General features: G+C 36.8%; 1 protein-coding gene across 2 annotated transcripts; it reads left to right on the forward strand.

Annotated features, from left to right (window-relative positions):
• Positions 1-10,696: 10,696 nt before the first annotated feature.
• Positions 10,697-16,477, forward strand: LOC125200704 (putative phospholipid-transporting ATPase 8). 2 transcript variants are annotated; one of them, XM_048098442.2, is made up of 11 exons: positions 10,697-11,675; positions 12,361-13,721; positions 13,792-13,902; positions 13,995-14,271; positions 14,379-14,467; positions 14,549-14,657; positions 14,732-14,941; positions 15,065-15,190; positions 15,278-15,376; positions 15,462-15,653; positions 15,715-16,477. In XM_048098442.2, the coding sequence occupies exons 1-11, from the start codon at positions 11,277-11,279 to the stop codon at positions 16,270-16,272; spliced, it is 3,531 nt and encodes a 1,176-aa protein (XP_047954399.1). In that variant the 5' UTR covers positions 10,697-11,276; the 3' UTR covers positions 16,273-16,477. The 2 variants fall into 2 exon arrangements, with proteins under 2 accessions (XP_047954399.1, XP_088920424.1); XM_089064298.1 differs by having other exon boundaries at positions 11,546-11,675; positions 12,368-13,721.
• Positions 16,478-16,680: the final 203 nt, after the last annotated feature.

Consider the following 16,680-nt stretch of genomic DNA (forward strand, 5'->3'; position numbering starts at 1 on the left):
CACTATCTCATTATCTTTCTCATCATTCTAATTTTCTTTTACTTGTTTGTCTATGTGCTAATTCAATTTAAATTTTATTTATTTTGTCAAAATTTAGGTGTTACTTGGGAATAAATTGACATCCAAATAAACTATAATCGGTGCTTTAGTTGTGCAAAATGGTCCCCGGTTTCAGAACCAATTTGAGGTCACATCGGGCTGCTGGTATGGTCCATCATTGATTAAAATATCGTAATAGTCAATTGTTGTCCCAATATTTAGGTTGTTTACTACAAAATGTCTTGGTGACTACTTTAGTGCCCAATTTTTATTTATAAAGGAATAAAATTTCTCGCAAAAAAAAAAATCAGCGATCATGATATCGATGGGGCATTTGGAGTTACACATCACTTGTCGATGTGGCAAAGGACATCTAATGTGTAATTGAAGCGTTAGCTTACTCGATTTTGTCTCATTGTTTGAGCATTTACTCGATTTTATTACGTTGTTTAAACTTTTTTCTCGATTTTATCATATAAATTGATAGAGTTTAAATTTGTGCATATAAATAAAAACTAGTGTTTCGACGTTACAATATGATATGTAGTAGTAGTATGTATTAAATTTTGTTTATATGTCAAGACGCGTGTGACAAGACTAGTAGGGATGTCAATGTAACTCGCAATTCGTGGGCCGATCTGAATAGCCCGCCAAATTTATAGAGTTAGGGCTGAAAATTTCCAGCTCGATTAGCCCGAACCCGATTAACTCACAACCCGTTAGGGCCAGACTCGAAAACCCAATGGGCTGGCCCGTAAACCCGATCAAATTTCTATCGTTCTATTTATTTGACTCCAATTCGACACCTCATTGGTTATTTTATAATATAGATTACTAAAAAAATAACTTTCAGATTTATATATTTAATATATAAATTATATATTAAATTTTTATTAACATAATAGATATATAAATTAGAAACTTCAAATTCACTAAAAAATATATTTATATTTCTAAAACATGCTTTAAAATTTCTTGATGTTTATGTTTTCTTTTGCATAAATCTCAAATATTAGTATTTGATCATGTTTATGTTTGAGTTTAAGCATATCTCTCAAATTTATCATAATTAAATATTTTAAATTTTATAAATATAACTAATTTTCACCATTATTTATTAGGTTGATTGTATGTTAATTTTATCGGTAGCAACCCGATTAGTCCACAGGACTAGTTCGAAACCCGAGCTTTTAGGGTTAGGGTTGAACTTTTATTACCCGATTAAAATTCAATATAAATGGTTATACATGTAATATTCTTGGAAAGGTTACACATGTTTATTGATTGAGACAGAGTTAAAGTAATATTAAAATGGAAATGACGGGATGAAGTAGTGATGTTGATTAAATGATATGTTATATTTGCGGCTAGATGCCATTTTGGTAGAAATTTATTACTAAGTGAAACATTATGATTGAAAGATTAGTGGGAATAATGTGAACAAGATAATTGTATAATCTGCCAATTTTGCTATATAGTATCATATCTTTAGTAGTAAAGTGTAAGTGAGAAATATGCGAGATGTATGATAATATGAACATTGAAATTTGTTGGTTTGATTGTGGAAATGCATATGACTCGCACTTTTTTTTTAGGTTGTGAATTTGGAATTAATTTTTTAGTGTACTTAAATTAGTATTTTAAGTCTAATAAGAGAACATTTATTATGGGAACACTTCATTAACTTTAATATATTAATTAAATATCCTAATTCTTACTTAAAATAAATATTGTGTAAGTAGTTTGAGATGAACCGAAATAGAAAAATGTGAGTAACATGGGACCGATGGAGTATATGATTGTATGAAGTAGATATCCTTTTTGAGAATTAGGAGACTTGAGACGTGCTTCCATGGAATTGAGTTGCTTACATGTGTTGTGGAATGATAAAGAGTCTGACCAGGTAAATTATTGACATGAGTTGTGTCGTGAAGTTGATACAGTAAAGGTAGAACTATTGATAAAGTTTATTAGTTAAAGTTTTGTGGATATAGATTGTACTACATATGTCTAAAGGTTGCTAATGATATACTCTGTTAATGCACATGTAGATGTAAAAATAGCTTGTGAGAACGAACCTGTGGCGGGGTAAACAAGTTCAGGATAAAAGGTTATTTGACCAAATAGGGATGTAGTATAATGTTCTTTTCCCAGAGTGCGCGACACATAAAGTTTTAAAATAAACACCCTACTAAGTTATGGAGCTCACTTATATTTTCCTCTCCCTGCATGTTATATGTTGTTATTATCTTATTGAGTATGCGGCAACTATGTTTATGCAAGTGAGATTGTGTAGCGGCATGTCAAGATTTTCGTATTGTGAATAGTCATGTAAACTTTAGTTTATTTATTTATTCGTTGAATTAGTCTAGAGTACTTCAGACCATTTTAACTATGGCATCTTATGAGATTGACTCTCAGATTTTTTAAAAAAATAGTTCCAAAATTTTACCAAATTGAAAACGCTTTATGTCGTGACATCATATATAATAAATTATTAAGTATTCAGTTAAGAGCCATTACACCTAGTGTGTCGTGTGTGCATGAGTGTGTGCAATATAGTGTGTATAATGTGTGCATTGTGTAATGTGTGTGCCTTGTGTGCAGTATGTGTGCCTTGTGTGTGCAATGTGTGTGCAGTGTATATAGTCTGTGTGCTTTGTGTGTGCAGTGTATATAGTGTGTGTGATGTGTGTAGTATGTGTATAGTGTGTGCAATGTGCGATGTGTGTGTATAGTGTATGCAGTTTGTGTACAGTGTGTGTAGTGTATAATTGTTCATATTTCGTTTCATTTCTATATTAATTGTAGCTACCAATCATAGGAATGTGAAGATCGGATTTTAGACTGTGTGCACAGAAAAGAATAACAAGTTTCCTAGGTCCAGCAAATCCACTAGATCACAGGGTCTAGGAGCTCACTGGTCGTTGGAAAATCTCGGTCGTCGGACACACAGAATACTTCTTCAAAAACCCCCAACCACTTATACTAAAATTTAGCACAGGGAAGTAGGGATCGATCCCACAGAGATGGATGCGTAATGAACATGCTCATGGATTTGGAAATTATTTTGGGGTTGGCTGCTGCCACGCATTTTTGGGATGAGGAAATTAAACTAAACTTGGAATTGAAATCTGCTACGCTAACAGCTAGATCTAGGCAGAACAGAAATCATGCATGTAAATTGAAATCGAGACAATCACTAGATCTAAGAAACTATTCTAAATTACCTAGACCTGGGAAATAAACTGACGGTGGGGACCATGGCTGAAAAGGCAGAGTACGGACGAAAAGCTGGGAAAACAACTAACTAAAGTACTAACTAACAGCGACATTATCTTCTTCAAATCAAATTGCATCAAAACTCAGTAGAAACAGGTACGAAGCGTAATCGGAAAACAGAGCAGACTGGATTTTAGCAACTTAACGAAGAACAATTAGGAACTAAACATATCTACGGCTACTAGACGAAGTAAAACAGAAAGGAAATAGAAAACTCAAAATAAATCCATGCACCACTTAAATCCCCTGTTCAGATCCAACCTCGAATGCTAAATCCACTCCGGATCCAAGCATCCGACACAAACTCCGGCCAAAAACATTCCATAACTACAAAATCACCCAACAACCTCCGATCAACAACAACACCACAGATCTACAGCCAAATTTCCCAGATCAAGCACAAAATTGACCAAAACAGAGATTAACATGCAACTGCTGAAATAAAACTTCAACAAAATAGAATCAACGCAGATCAACACAAGATAACACCAATATAACAAAACAAACTGAATGCATAGATAATCTGTAACAACAACAACCAAATCGACTTCTAAAACGCGAAGTTCGAACGGGATAAAGTGCAAAAACAGATTGAAAGTAGATTGTTTCTTCGCCCTCACGCGGACGGTGTTACGATTGACTTTCTCGGAAGATGAGACCCTTCAAACCCTAGACTACCCCAGAACTCCCATTTCCCAAGTGTGTGTGTTATGTGTGAGCTAAGAGCGAAATTGTATATCTGGCGTGTGCTGCATGCTCCTTATTTATAGGCGTTGAAGTGGGCCCAGCGAGGTATAGATAGTCTTTGTTGCCCTCAGCTATTGACTCCCTTCTTCTAGCCTCCTTTTCCTTCAGTTCTGCTCACTTTCCTTCATTTCCTTCGCTAGTCCGTTTCCTCCAGCTCTTCCTGGATCTAGCGATTCCGTCACACACCTGGCTTAAAAACTGTGTTAGACCCAGTAAAATGTAGTGTTTTTCACCACATAACCGATGCATGAAATTAGCCTTATCAGAATGAAATCAATCATGAAATAATAATCTATTCCCTTTGTATTCCTTGCACTTACCAAGCACAAGAATGGAATTAAAGAATACCAAGCACAAGAATGGAATTGAAGAAACCCCTGAGAGTTACAAGGGAAGAGTTATTGTATTGGCTGCATCCCATATCTTCACAATTTTATCAAAGGAGGAAATTGCAAACATATGGGAATTTGGCTAAAATTGAACATGTGTAATGAGCTGAGTATGCCCTTGGACAACCTATCTGGTTGATTGCTTCAAGTTCCAAATTAAAATCTGTTACAATACAATAACTTCAACCATATACGAATTTGTACTCGTCAAAACAGAATTTCAGGATCGCTAAACTGCACAACCTTTTTCTCATGCCCAACAGTATCTAAGAATTTTCCGTGGGTTGAAAAATCGCAACATAATAGCTTATTATTGCTTGGGTGGAGACTTCTGATTGGCTCGATAGAAAAGTCTGCCAAAACAAAAAAAATTTAGTAAGAAGTTAAAAATAAAATTATGCGAATACTTTATTGCAGCTGTGCATTCATATGTTCACATATGAACAGATTTTCTTGTCATGTTCAATACTCTCACTACACATTGACCACTAATTTAAGTTTGACGGATTACTTATAATATTGCCAAAAAAGTTGGGTTCCATGATATAAATCCTTATAAACACATTGTCAGTCGTATAATGCAGCATACATTCAGGATACACATATACATGAATAGCCTGACCTGCAAGTTTTATGCTGATCTCGTGCAGTTTATTTAGGGTGCAAAACATAAGGGGGTCGAAGCTGATGGGTTTAATTCAAAATTATACTCTTCTATACCTTTGTGCCCATCATCCCGTCTAGTTGTCAATGCGCTGGAGCTGCCCACTGCATTTGCAATGCCGGTAGCTCGGTCGCTGCTGTTTGATGTCCCTCGATTCCCTCGGATCTGCCAATACCCGACTAGGAGGAAACACCCATCTCGGGTGTGTTTTATTTCTCTGCCCGTTTCATATTGCTCGGCTTTCGGTGCAGGTCGTATACCTGTAGCAAGTCCCCTCCGCTACCGTATGTCACCACCAATCCCTCCCATAGCTCCTTCATAGTTGGGTATTATTTCCAGACCTCGTTCATGAGTTTGGGTTCCATGTTGTTGATTATCCACTAGTTAACGCAATGATCCAACTCTTGCCATGTTGCGTGGCCTAGGTCGGTGGAGGTCTGAATCCTGTGCGATGTGGGAGGATAATACCTTCCCTCCAATCACTTGTTTGATGAGGTTCGCTGTTAAGAGTAACCTCTCAACGTGATTCCGGAGATGGTATTGTAGAAGTCCCGGGAGGCAAAATCCCGTCGACAACTAGGGTTTGCAAGAAAACGTAAAAAAATGAAGTAGGCGAAATCTCAGATGATTTTTTTATTGATTTAAGCGTCTTTTTATAATCTAAGGACCCGGAACAATAAATAAATTGCTTGTTGACGCAATCACTTATAAATTGCTCGACTCAAAAGTTCATAAATAATAATAATAAAAGCTAAACAATAATTAATAAAACAAAACAAAGAAACCAAAAATATTACTAAAATAATCTATTCTCCTTGACGCATTATTTGGAGACAAAGTCACCAAATCTCACCGGCGGCCTCGTCCTTCTTCTCGGCTTCCCTTGCTTGTTCGCCACTCTTGGCAAAGGTCTTCCACGTTCCACCGTTTCATAATTCACCTCCGTAGCTTGCTGCTTCTCTACCTCCTCTTCCTCCATAGTCGCTCGGTGTTGTTCTGTCTGGACTGGAGGAACAACCGTATCATTCGCCCTGAGAGGATAGTTATCTCCCGATAATTTGGTCGAGATAACAACCTCGCCTAGGTTGTCCGGGTTGGCTGTCGGTTTTGGAGGTGGAGTTGGGGAGTTCTGTATGCTCTGCAGGATGAATTCTGCAAAATCATCCGAGAAGTTCATAATTGAGCTATGGGTTTGCTTCTGTTCCTATGAATCTGACATTGTGGTGTTTGGTTTGATGCAAGTTTTCTACCTCTTGGTCGAAAAGTTTGAGATTGGTATGTTTGGATGATGATGATATAAAATTCCAAGTCCCTATTTAACCTGCTCTGGTATCATTTTGATTGATGATAGCCGAGAGAGGGAAGACACAATAATAGATATGATTGGGGAATTTTTCAGTGTTTATTACCCACTTTTGGAGGCAGCCTCGTTACGTAGAAGGTTATATCAATTTACTGTTTTCCCTAATTTTATGATTTGTTTACATTCCAACAGTTTTTTGCCGGAAATTTATGAAAATGGTTTGGGCTCAAAAAAACACGATCAGTCAAAGTTTTTGCCTTTTAATACTTCTTTCAAAGTTAATGAAAAATACCAGATTTCGCGTAAGTTAATGGTTGTAAGGACCAAAATTCCTTAAAACAATCAATTTTTTTTTTGTTTTTATACATTTGAACCGAACCAAACAAAAGATAAAAATTTGCCAAATTTTGAATTGAACCAATCCGAAAACAAAAACATAATGAATTGAATTTTAAATTTCGATTTGGTTCAGATTGAATATTCAGTTTTCGATTCTTTTGCTCAATCCTAGTGTGAAGTGTGTAGTGTGTGCAGCGTGTGTAGCCAGTGGTGGAGCTACGCTGGACCAGACCCCAACCATTTTAACTCTACCTATATATAATACTCCCTTCGTCCCACTTAAAATGAACGATTTCCCTTTCGGGATGTTCTATTCTAAATGACGCATTTAAAAAAATAGGAACATTCATCTTTCTACTTTTTTCTTCTCTTTTACTTTATTATCTCCAATTAACTCACAAAACAAAATTATATAAAATCTGGCGGCAGAAAAGAAATGCTCCACTTAGAGTAGGATGGAGAGAGTATATGCATACAATAATGTTCTAATGGATATCTAGCTCGGTTCGTTTTTTCCATCTGTTTGCCTTCTAAAGGATACCAAGTTCGAACCTCCTTGGGTGCAGAATTTGTAGCTTTTATATATATATCCCTTATATGTTATACTCCCTCCGTCCATAAAAAATAGACAAGGTTATGTATGGTATGGATTTCAAATATTTCTATTTTTCAAATACAAAGGTAGTAGTATATAGTAGTATCAGTCTATCATTGTTTTCTTTCATTTTCAAATTTCTCCCTTCATGCCTAGAAGGAATCAGGGTACCCCTGTTAATGTTAAGGTATTTCCACCAGAAGCAAAGGACAGTATCATGGGAGCCCAAATTGATTTTGATGGAAATTTATATTTGGAGGCAGCTAGGGCCCTGGAGCATATTGACCGAAAAGTACTACTTGGGTGTGGCTCGTGGCAAAAAATTGCATGTCGTCGACTATTTGATGGCTCTGTGTATTGCCCTCCCTCTGTATATCATGTTATCGAGAACGAGTTTCACCATTTCCTCAGAAGCCTTGGGCGTGATCCGCGTTATCATAGTTTTATACTATTTGACTCCCAATCATTTGCTCATCGTTATCATAATTTGCTGGGTGAATTTATGTTGGTTTTTTTATACTATAAAGATGGGGATCATCTAAGGAGCTCAAGTCACAAATACTATCATAACCAAATTACTACACATATTGATCTAACCTTATAAACATGAAGAATAACACAGTAAAGTTGGGAACAGAAAATAGAATATGCTACTAATTAATTACCAGTTTGTGTTCTTTAAAGTGAAGCATTATTGAAATTTGATACCATAGACGTGAGGAGAGACGGCACATGACCTTTGAAAAAAGGAATTCTATTTTGGGGTAAAAAGGTTTGCAAAAGCTATGATCAGATGGAGTTGGTCAAGAGAAACATCATCATCAAGTGAGGCACTGTTGCGTTCTATTTTTTTTCCCTCGAAGCATACTTCTTTCCAAGTTTCTTGCACCAATAATTAAACAAATCAGTTTCAGATATCAAACCATGTCTATATCTTAAATGAATCCATGGTCCTACATTCGAATTTCATATGAGAAAAAAATTGCGATTTCTGAGTCCATACAAAGTTCCAGTAAATTTGGACATGTTAACAACAAATTCATGATTTTTAGTTATATTTTCAATTATTTTATATTTTGATCAACCTACATATGTGTGTAATTTTCAAACTACAAGTATTCTACATTAATATGGGAGGAATAAATAATTTGTTGAAAAAATGATTGTGAGCGGTCATTGATAAATATAGCATACAGCATAAAATAAAGATGAAACGGAATATGCTCAATTTTTGTCTATTTGAAAATGTAGAAGAAAAAGTAGAAAGGAGCAAATTTATTCCTTGATTGTAATAATTTTCAATTGTTCTATTTTTTGTAGTGGGCCTATTGACATCAACGGGCTGGGTCCGATTTGCACGTGGTCTAACTTTATCAAAGTAGATGGCCCAATTTTCCCAATCCTTTTGCTTGTCACGAATTAACAAGTTTTTTTTTTTCTGATATTAGTACTTAAAAGTTATACTACGAATTAACACTTTAAAAGTCGAATTTGTTTTATAAAATTTAATGAGTTTGGTATGCCTTTGTTGTGGGATTCACTATTTAACAATTTTCATTACCACGTGAGATGCTTACTAAGTTTTCATGTTTAGATTACTAGAAATATTTTAATATCATAGTTTTTTAATATAGACTGAAAAAAATTGAATACAATCAACTTGAAATTAATGATTAAATTGAAGTTCCAAATATAATTTATGTAGAAGAATAATGTAATTTAAGTGATTAGATTCTAGATTTATTTCTTATACACTTTGATTCCATGAGATCGAACTATTGTTGAATGATTTATTTTAAGTTTATGTTATGTAATTTTGGAAAAACAAATTGCAATGTATTTTTGGACCATACATCTTTAAAAGTTAAAAATACATTGATGAATTTTTATTATTAGCTTTTAGCCCGAATTAATCATTGGTACAAAATTCACAGTATAATAAAATTTCAACTAGATTAGTCCACAACAGAAGTAAGACTAACCTGAAATTTGATAAACTGACCCGGGTGATGACCCTATAGTGAATTGTTAAATTACTAATTAATCTGGTAAATTTAGCTATTAGTCGGGTATACTAGATACCTGCCAATTAGCAACCACAGTACTCGATTTTAATAATAAAATACTACTATATATAGTCTCTCACCTTATCTTTCTTCTTTATTTCCTTTTCTACTTTATTTTTTTCACATAACTTATTTAAAACAATTTTTTTCAGATATATAAAAAAAATTCTACTACAAAAGGACGAATGGAGTGATTTTTATAGATAATGTGTATTAGATTTTTTAGAGACGATTACTTCCTTCATCCGCTAAATTCTAGTAACTTATTTTGCCATTTTCAGATGTACGGAGTATGTCATTTTAAGATATGTTTACCTTTTTTTTTCATTTATAGTAAATAAATTTCATATTTCACTATATTATTACTTCTTATATTCTGACTTCTAATACAACTATATACTTTCCCGTCACTTAATAATAGAAACTCTTTCGTTTTTTGTTTGTTTCCTAAAAATAGAAAGTTTTTTATTTTAAGAAAATTTTTTTCTCTAATGAGGTGGGACTCATTTTCTATTAACCCATTTTTTCTTTATCTCTCTATTACTTTACCAATTTAACATTAAAATCCATGCTATTTTTGAAATTTCTATTTTTAATAACAAAGAGAATAGTACAAAAGTGAGATGTAGAATTCACTAATTTATTTTATAAAATTACATACCAGTTAAAACGTGTCTCTATACTAATATGGAAGAAGTCATTTGCAATTTTTATTTTAAAAGAGACTAGTACTTAACCATTTATTGTGCTACATCACAAATTCAACATGGTTGCTTAACCAAATGCAATCAAATATTCATCATATTGCTCTGACCAATTTTTACATGATATTTCATTTATCTGAATTTCATTATCAATACATAATAATCTTATAAAAATAGTACTCCCTCCCTCCGTCCTAAAGTAAGATTCCTAATTTACCATTTTGGTCCATTTTATAATAAGAGGCATATTTTAATTTTATCATAAATGATGATAATTATGTTCTACATCCTGCTAATTTATTCTATTCATATTTTTATTATAAACCTGTGTGAAACTCATTTTCACTAACTTTTTTTTATTTTTTTTATTTCTTAAAATACGTATCATAATAAATAATAAAATAAGAGGAAGGTTAGATTACAATTTTTTTAATGCGATAAAAGAAACGGACCAATCTTTGTCGTGTCGGCGCCGCATGCATAACAGCATAAGCATTTAAGTCTCCAAATTTTTTTTAAAAATAAGTAAGAAGAAGTTAAGTAGTTAACTATAATCATAAATCAATACTAAAGCATAAACAGTTTAGTCATTCCTGCTGATGAACAATAACTAAACAGAACAACTTTTCCCACTGTTTTTCCACATTCATTCCCATCCCATTTCATGCGGATTTCTGCCGATTCAAATTCGTCAAACAAATTCGACTCACAGGAGCTCTCGAAGTAGCTAAATTTCCACCCTAACCTCCAAATTCCCACCCTTTCTCTCTCCCCCATCGCAATCGCATATTCTCAGAAGGAAAGAAGAAACTTCGCGAACTTGCTAGCGAAGTAAAGAATGAATTTTTATGCAGTAAAACTTGAGGTTTTAGGGTTCTCTCAGATTTTCTCGACGCCTCAATTTAGTTGTATGCTGATTTAATTCTCTTCCTTTTCTTCCCCATTTGGGTTTTTTTTTGTCTTCTTCTTCTTGTGATTATGTGTGATTCTTGAAATCCTTGCTCCAGCTCATTTTTGGATGGATTATCAGTGTTGTTACTACTTTCGTTGTTGGTTGATTTGAGGGGCCTATCTGAGTTGATTTGAGCATTTTTCTGAAGTGGGGTTATGAATTTGGATAAGGTTTGAGGCAGGGGGAAATATCAAATATGGCTAGTCCTAGTCCTAGGAGGAAAGGGATTCGGTTTAGTAGATTGTATTCATTTTCTTGTGTAAAATCAGCTTTTGGAGATGAACACAGTCAAATTGGGCTTAAGGGCTACTCAAGAGTGGTGTATTGTAACGATCCTGATAATCCGGAGCAGACTAAGCTTAGGTATCCGAGTAACTATGTTTCGACTACCAAGTACACCGCGTTGAATTTCATTCCAAAGTCGTTGTTTGAGCAGTTTAGGAGGGTTGCCAACATATATTTTCTTGTGGTGGCTTGTGTGTCCTATAGTCCTCTGGCTCCGTACTCTGCTTATAGCGTGCTTCTGCCGTTGCTCTTGGTGATCGGAGCCACCATTGTTAAGGAAGCCATTGAAGATTGGAGGCGTATGAAGCAGGTTTATACTCTTATTGCTTTTCTCCTTTAAGTTGCTTTTGGTTTGTTCTTTCCTAATGATATTGTTTTGTTTGTATCCTATTGTTCGCTTCTCGTTTTAGATGGAAGAGCTTCCTCGTATGTTAAACTTGTGTTGTTTTATGTGGAATGTGTGAGGTTGTGTAGTAGAAGATTTATGTGCAAATTGGGCAGTGTAGCCTCAATCGGGAAAGTAATTGGTAAAGTTGGAATGTTGGTTGAATTTCCTTTTTTGATGGTGATGTAAAATGTTATAAGTGTTTGGAGAAGGTTAGATTAGACCAGAGCTTGTGAAGAGAAAATCAGGCAAATGTTTTAAAAATCGTTTGAAGGGATAAAAATCTCGATGTTTCGCAGAAATACTCCATAGTTTGGACTACTTTTGCAATTGAGAAGCTTTGTTTTGATAGACCAGGCTATGACATTTAGAATCTTTTTTCACCAACCATAATGTGCTGAATTTTAGTGTCTCCATTAGCCATGTGAAAGCGACTCATTGAACTTGCAAAATTCGTACTTTATTTAAAAACATAAAAAAGTGATGCTATATAACATTGCATTTTGTGCATTTTATTGGAAATAGAGGTTATTTTTCTTCAACGGGTGTATTACTCTTGCTTACTTTGTCACTTTTGAGATATACCTTGAACCTAACAGACTATTTTCAGGATATAGAGGCCAATAATCGTAAAGTTAAAGTCTATGATAGAGATCACGGATTCCAAATTGCGAGGTGGAAAAGGTTAAGAGTTGGTGATCTCGTAAAAGTTCACAAGGATGAACAATTTCCTGCAGATTTGCTGCTTCTCTCTTCGACTTACGATGATGGGATTTGTTATGTCGAAACTACAAATTTAGACGGGGAGACTAATCTAAAGGTGAAGCACGCGTTGGATATTACATGCACCATGCACGAGGATGATTCCTTCGAGCACTTTAAAGCCGTTATCAAGTGTGAGGACCCGAATGAGGATCTTTATTCCTTTGTCGGAACACTTTTTTACAACGGTGAGCAGTATCCCGTCTCTCTGCAACAGCTTCTTCTAAGAGATTCTAAATTGCGAAACACTGAGTACGTGTATGGTGTGGTTGTTTTCACTGATCATGATACAAAAGTTATGAAGAATACTGTGGAGCCTCCTTCGAAAAGGAGTAAGATTGAGAGAAAGATGGATAAAATTGTGTATGTTCTTTTCAGTCTGTTAGTGTTCGTATCTCTCATTGGGTCGTTCTTCTTTGGAATCACGACGGAGAACGACATAGATGATGATGGGGAGATGACGAGGTGGTATCTTCGACCAGACCAGACGACCGTGTTTTTCGACCCAAATAGAGCGGCTGTGGCTGCGTTCCTACATTTCCTAACCGGGCTTATATTGTATGGGTATTTGATACCGATATCCCTATACGTATCTATCGAGATAGTCAAAGTTTTGCAAGTTATATTTATCAATCAGGATACGGATATGTATCATGAGGAAACGGATCGACCAGCTAGTGCAAAGACATCGAATTTGAACGAGGAGCTTGGTCTGGTGGATACCATATTCACCGACAAGACTGGTACACTGACCTGCAACTCCATGGAGTTCGTCAAATGCTCGATAGCTGGAGTCGCGTATGGCCGGGGTTTGACGGAAGTGGAGAGGGCCCTTGCAAAGAGAAGAGGGGGTGCACTTGACGACTCTGAAGTCACTTCATCTGCTAGCACGCAGAGTGACGACGGCATGGCACCTGGAAAATCGGTTAAAGGCTTTAACTTTCACGATGATCGGGTCATGAACGGTCAGTGGGTGAATGAGCCTCATGCTGATATGATCCAGAAGTTCTTTCGAGTTCTGGCACTGTGCCATACAGCCATCCCTGAGGTTGATGAGGATGCAAACGAAATTTTGTATGAAGCTGAGTCGCCAGATGAAGCTGCTTTCGTCATTGCTGCTAGGGAGCTTGGCTTCGAGATGTATGAAAGATCACAGTCACACATCTCTTTGCGTGAATTGGATCACGAGAGCCACCAAAAAATCGACAGGTACAATCTTTTCATATCTTCATGCTACATATCTCGTGTTATCCTTATTTTAGTGGTGTTACTTTTACAGGCCATACGAGCTTCTACACATATTGGAGTTTAGTAGTAGTCGGAGAAGGATGTCCGTGATTGTAAGAAATGTCGAAAACCAGTTGCTGCTTCTGTCCAAGGGTTCCGACAGGTGAATTTCTCTTATCCAGTAGAAGTGTCTTCTTGTTTTGACACGAACCTTGACTTTCTTTCCTTGCCTCTGCATTCCGTGCTTCTGTGCAGTGTAATGCTCGAAAGGCTTTCCAAAAAATCTCAAGATTTTGTAGATTCAACAATGGATCATGTAAAAAGATATGCTGAAGCAGGGTTACGAACTCTAGTACTTGCATACCATGAGCTTAGCAAAGAGGAGTTCAGTTCGTGGGAAAAAGAGTTTTTGGATGCCAAAGCAACCGTGGGTGCGGATAGAGATGCATTGATCGAGGCGGCTGCTGATAAGATTGAAAGGGACTTGATTCTACTTGGTGCTACAGCTGTCGAGGACAAACTGCAAATAGGGGTTGCTCTCCAACTTGCATTATCTTTTGTTTCTTGTTCACGATGACGTGAATCCTCTTCGTCTAGATGTGTCCGTTCTTGATCTTTTTATTCATATGCGCTCTCTAGGTTCCAGAGTGCATTGAAAAGCTTGAGAATGCAGGAATCAAGATTTGGGTTATAACAGGTGATAAGATGGAAACGGCCATAAACATCGGGTAAGATTAGTCGCCAATGTGGCCATAACAATAAAAAAGCAATGTGCTATTTTAACCTTAAACTTGCATACTTTTCTGTAGGTATGCTTGCAGCTTGCTGCGAGAAGACATGGAGCAAATTGTGATTACGTTAGACTATCCAGAAATAATCGAGCTAGAAAAGAAAGGTGACAAGGAGGCCGTTGCAAAGGTAACGGTCCTAAATATCCATCTCTGTTACTATTAAAATACGCCTTTTCTCTAAGTGGCTTGTCTTCACGTTAGGCTTCACGTGAGAGTGTAGCGAACCAAATCAGACAAGGAACATTGCTACTGAGTTCGTACGAAGGGCGCTCTATTTACCCCGCTTTGATAATTGATGGCAAGTCACTGTCATTTGTTCTGAGCCAGAATCTGGAGGGTTCATTTTTGCATCTTGCAGTTAGTTGTGCCTCTGTTATATGCTGTCGATCCACGCCTAAACAGAAAGCTCTGGTATGTCTTATCTCTTCGTTTCTCTCACACACGCACACACGCACACGTGAAGTTTTTCGTACTCTTGTGAATTAAGAATTTACTAGGATCGAATAATGCAATTTCACTGATGAAGATATTCAGGTTACAAGATTGGTCAAAAAGGGTACGGGCCGGACAACGCTGGCAATTGGCGATGGTGCAAATGATGTCGGTATGCTTCAAGAAGCTGATATTGGTGTTGGAATCAGTGGCGTGGAAGGAATGCAGGTAATCTCTGCTCCCGATTCCATAGCTCAATCTAGACTCGTTTAAGACGTAAGGCTCACCTGTTTCGAAACTTGACTTGTTTATCAGGCTGCGATGTCTAGTGACTTTGCCATAGCTCAGTTTCGATTTCTGGAACGCCTTTTGTTGGTTCATGGCCACTGGTGCTACAGACGAATCTCTATGATGGTATAGTTTCGTTTCTCCAATCCGTTCTCGTTCAAGACTTTTTACAACTCATTTTTGTTGACATGGTAGCGCGATAACAATGCAGGTGTGCTACTTCTTCTACAAGAACATTGCGTTCGGGTTCACTCTCTTCTGGTTCGAGGCGTACGCTTCCTTCTCTGGCCAACCGGCTTACAACGATTGGTACATGTCGTGCTACAACGTGTTCTTCACCTCCCTCCCTGTGATCGCTCTCGGTGTTTTCGATCAAGACGTCTCTCCACAGCTCTGTCTGAAGGTACCAACTGCTCGTTATTTCGTCATTGCATAATCGACATCTGATATTTTACGTGTCACAGAATCCCGAGTTATATAAAGAAGGAATACGAAACATCCTCTTCAGTTGGCCGCGGATTCTCGGTTGGATGCTCAACGGGATCATCTGCTCGGTCGTTGTCTTCTTCTTCACCACCAGCTCGGCCGCGCACCAAGCCTTCCGCGGGGACGGCCGCGTGGTCGACTATGAAGTGCTGGGGGTCTACATGTACTCGTGTGTCGTGTGCACCGTCAACTGCCAGATGGCGCTCTCGATCAACTACTTCACGTGGATGCAGCATTTCGTAATCTGGGGCAGCATCGCCTTCTGGTACGCGTTCCTGCTCATCTACGGCGCCTTCCCGCCTCTTTTTTCGACAACGGCCTACCAGGTCTTCGTGGAGGCTTGCGGGCCGAGCCCATTTTTCTGGCTCGGGACGATGCTCGTGGTCGTATTGTGTCTGCTGCCTTACCTCTTGTACAGGACGGTTCAGACAGAGTTCTTTCCTATGCCTCACGACATTATCCAAAAATGGCAAAGAGAAACCTCGGATGGTCGAAGTGGTAAAGTGAGGGAGAAAGATACATTGTTGTCTAAATAGGCAAAATGTGAGTAGTTTGTTGGGATTCAAAATGGTAAAGCCCAATTCAGAGTTGCTACTGTTTGTAAGTAGTAGTACAAGAGATTTGTTTGTATACAAGGTAGTATTTTTTTTTCCTAAAAAATATCAATAATGATTTTCCATTTACCTTGTAATAGCTTGAATCTTCGATTTTTGAGTGAAGGAGTAGCGTCGTACCAATTAATCTGTGCTTCATCGTATAGTTTTTGCATGAGAGTTTATTTTGAAGATCAAAAGTATTGATAGTTATGAAATAATATATTCCGATTAATAATTGTAGCCAAATTATGATGTATATCATCCTAATAGCAATAACTATTTTATTGTAAAAATAAAATTAAAATGTTAACCCTAAAAAATAAAAAGAGAGAGAGAGAGCTTGTGTGT

This window comes from Salvia hispanica, chromosome 2 (genome assembly GCF_029641045.1).
Source record: "Salvia hispanica isolate PSC_SH4W2 chromosome 2, Shi_PSC_v1, whole genome shotgun sequence".
In the NCBI taxonomy this organism is placed as follows: Eukaryota; Viridiplantae; Streptophyta; class Magnoliopsida; order Lamiales; family Lamiaceae; genus Salvia; species Salvia hispanica.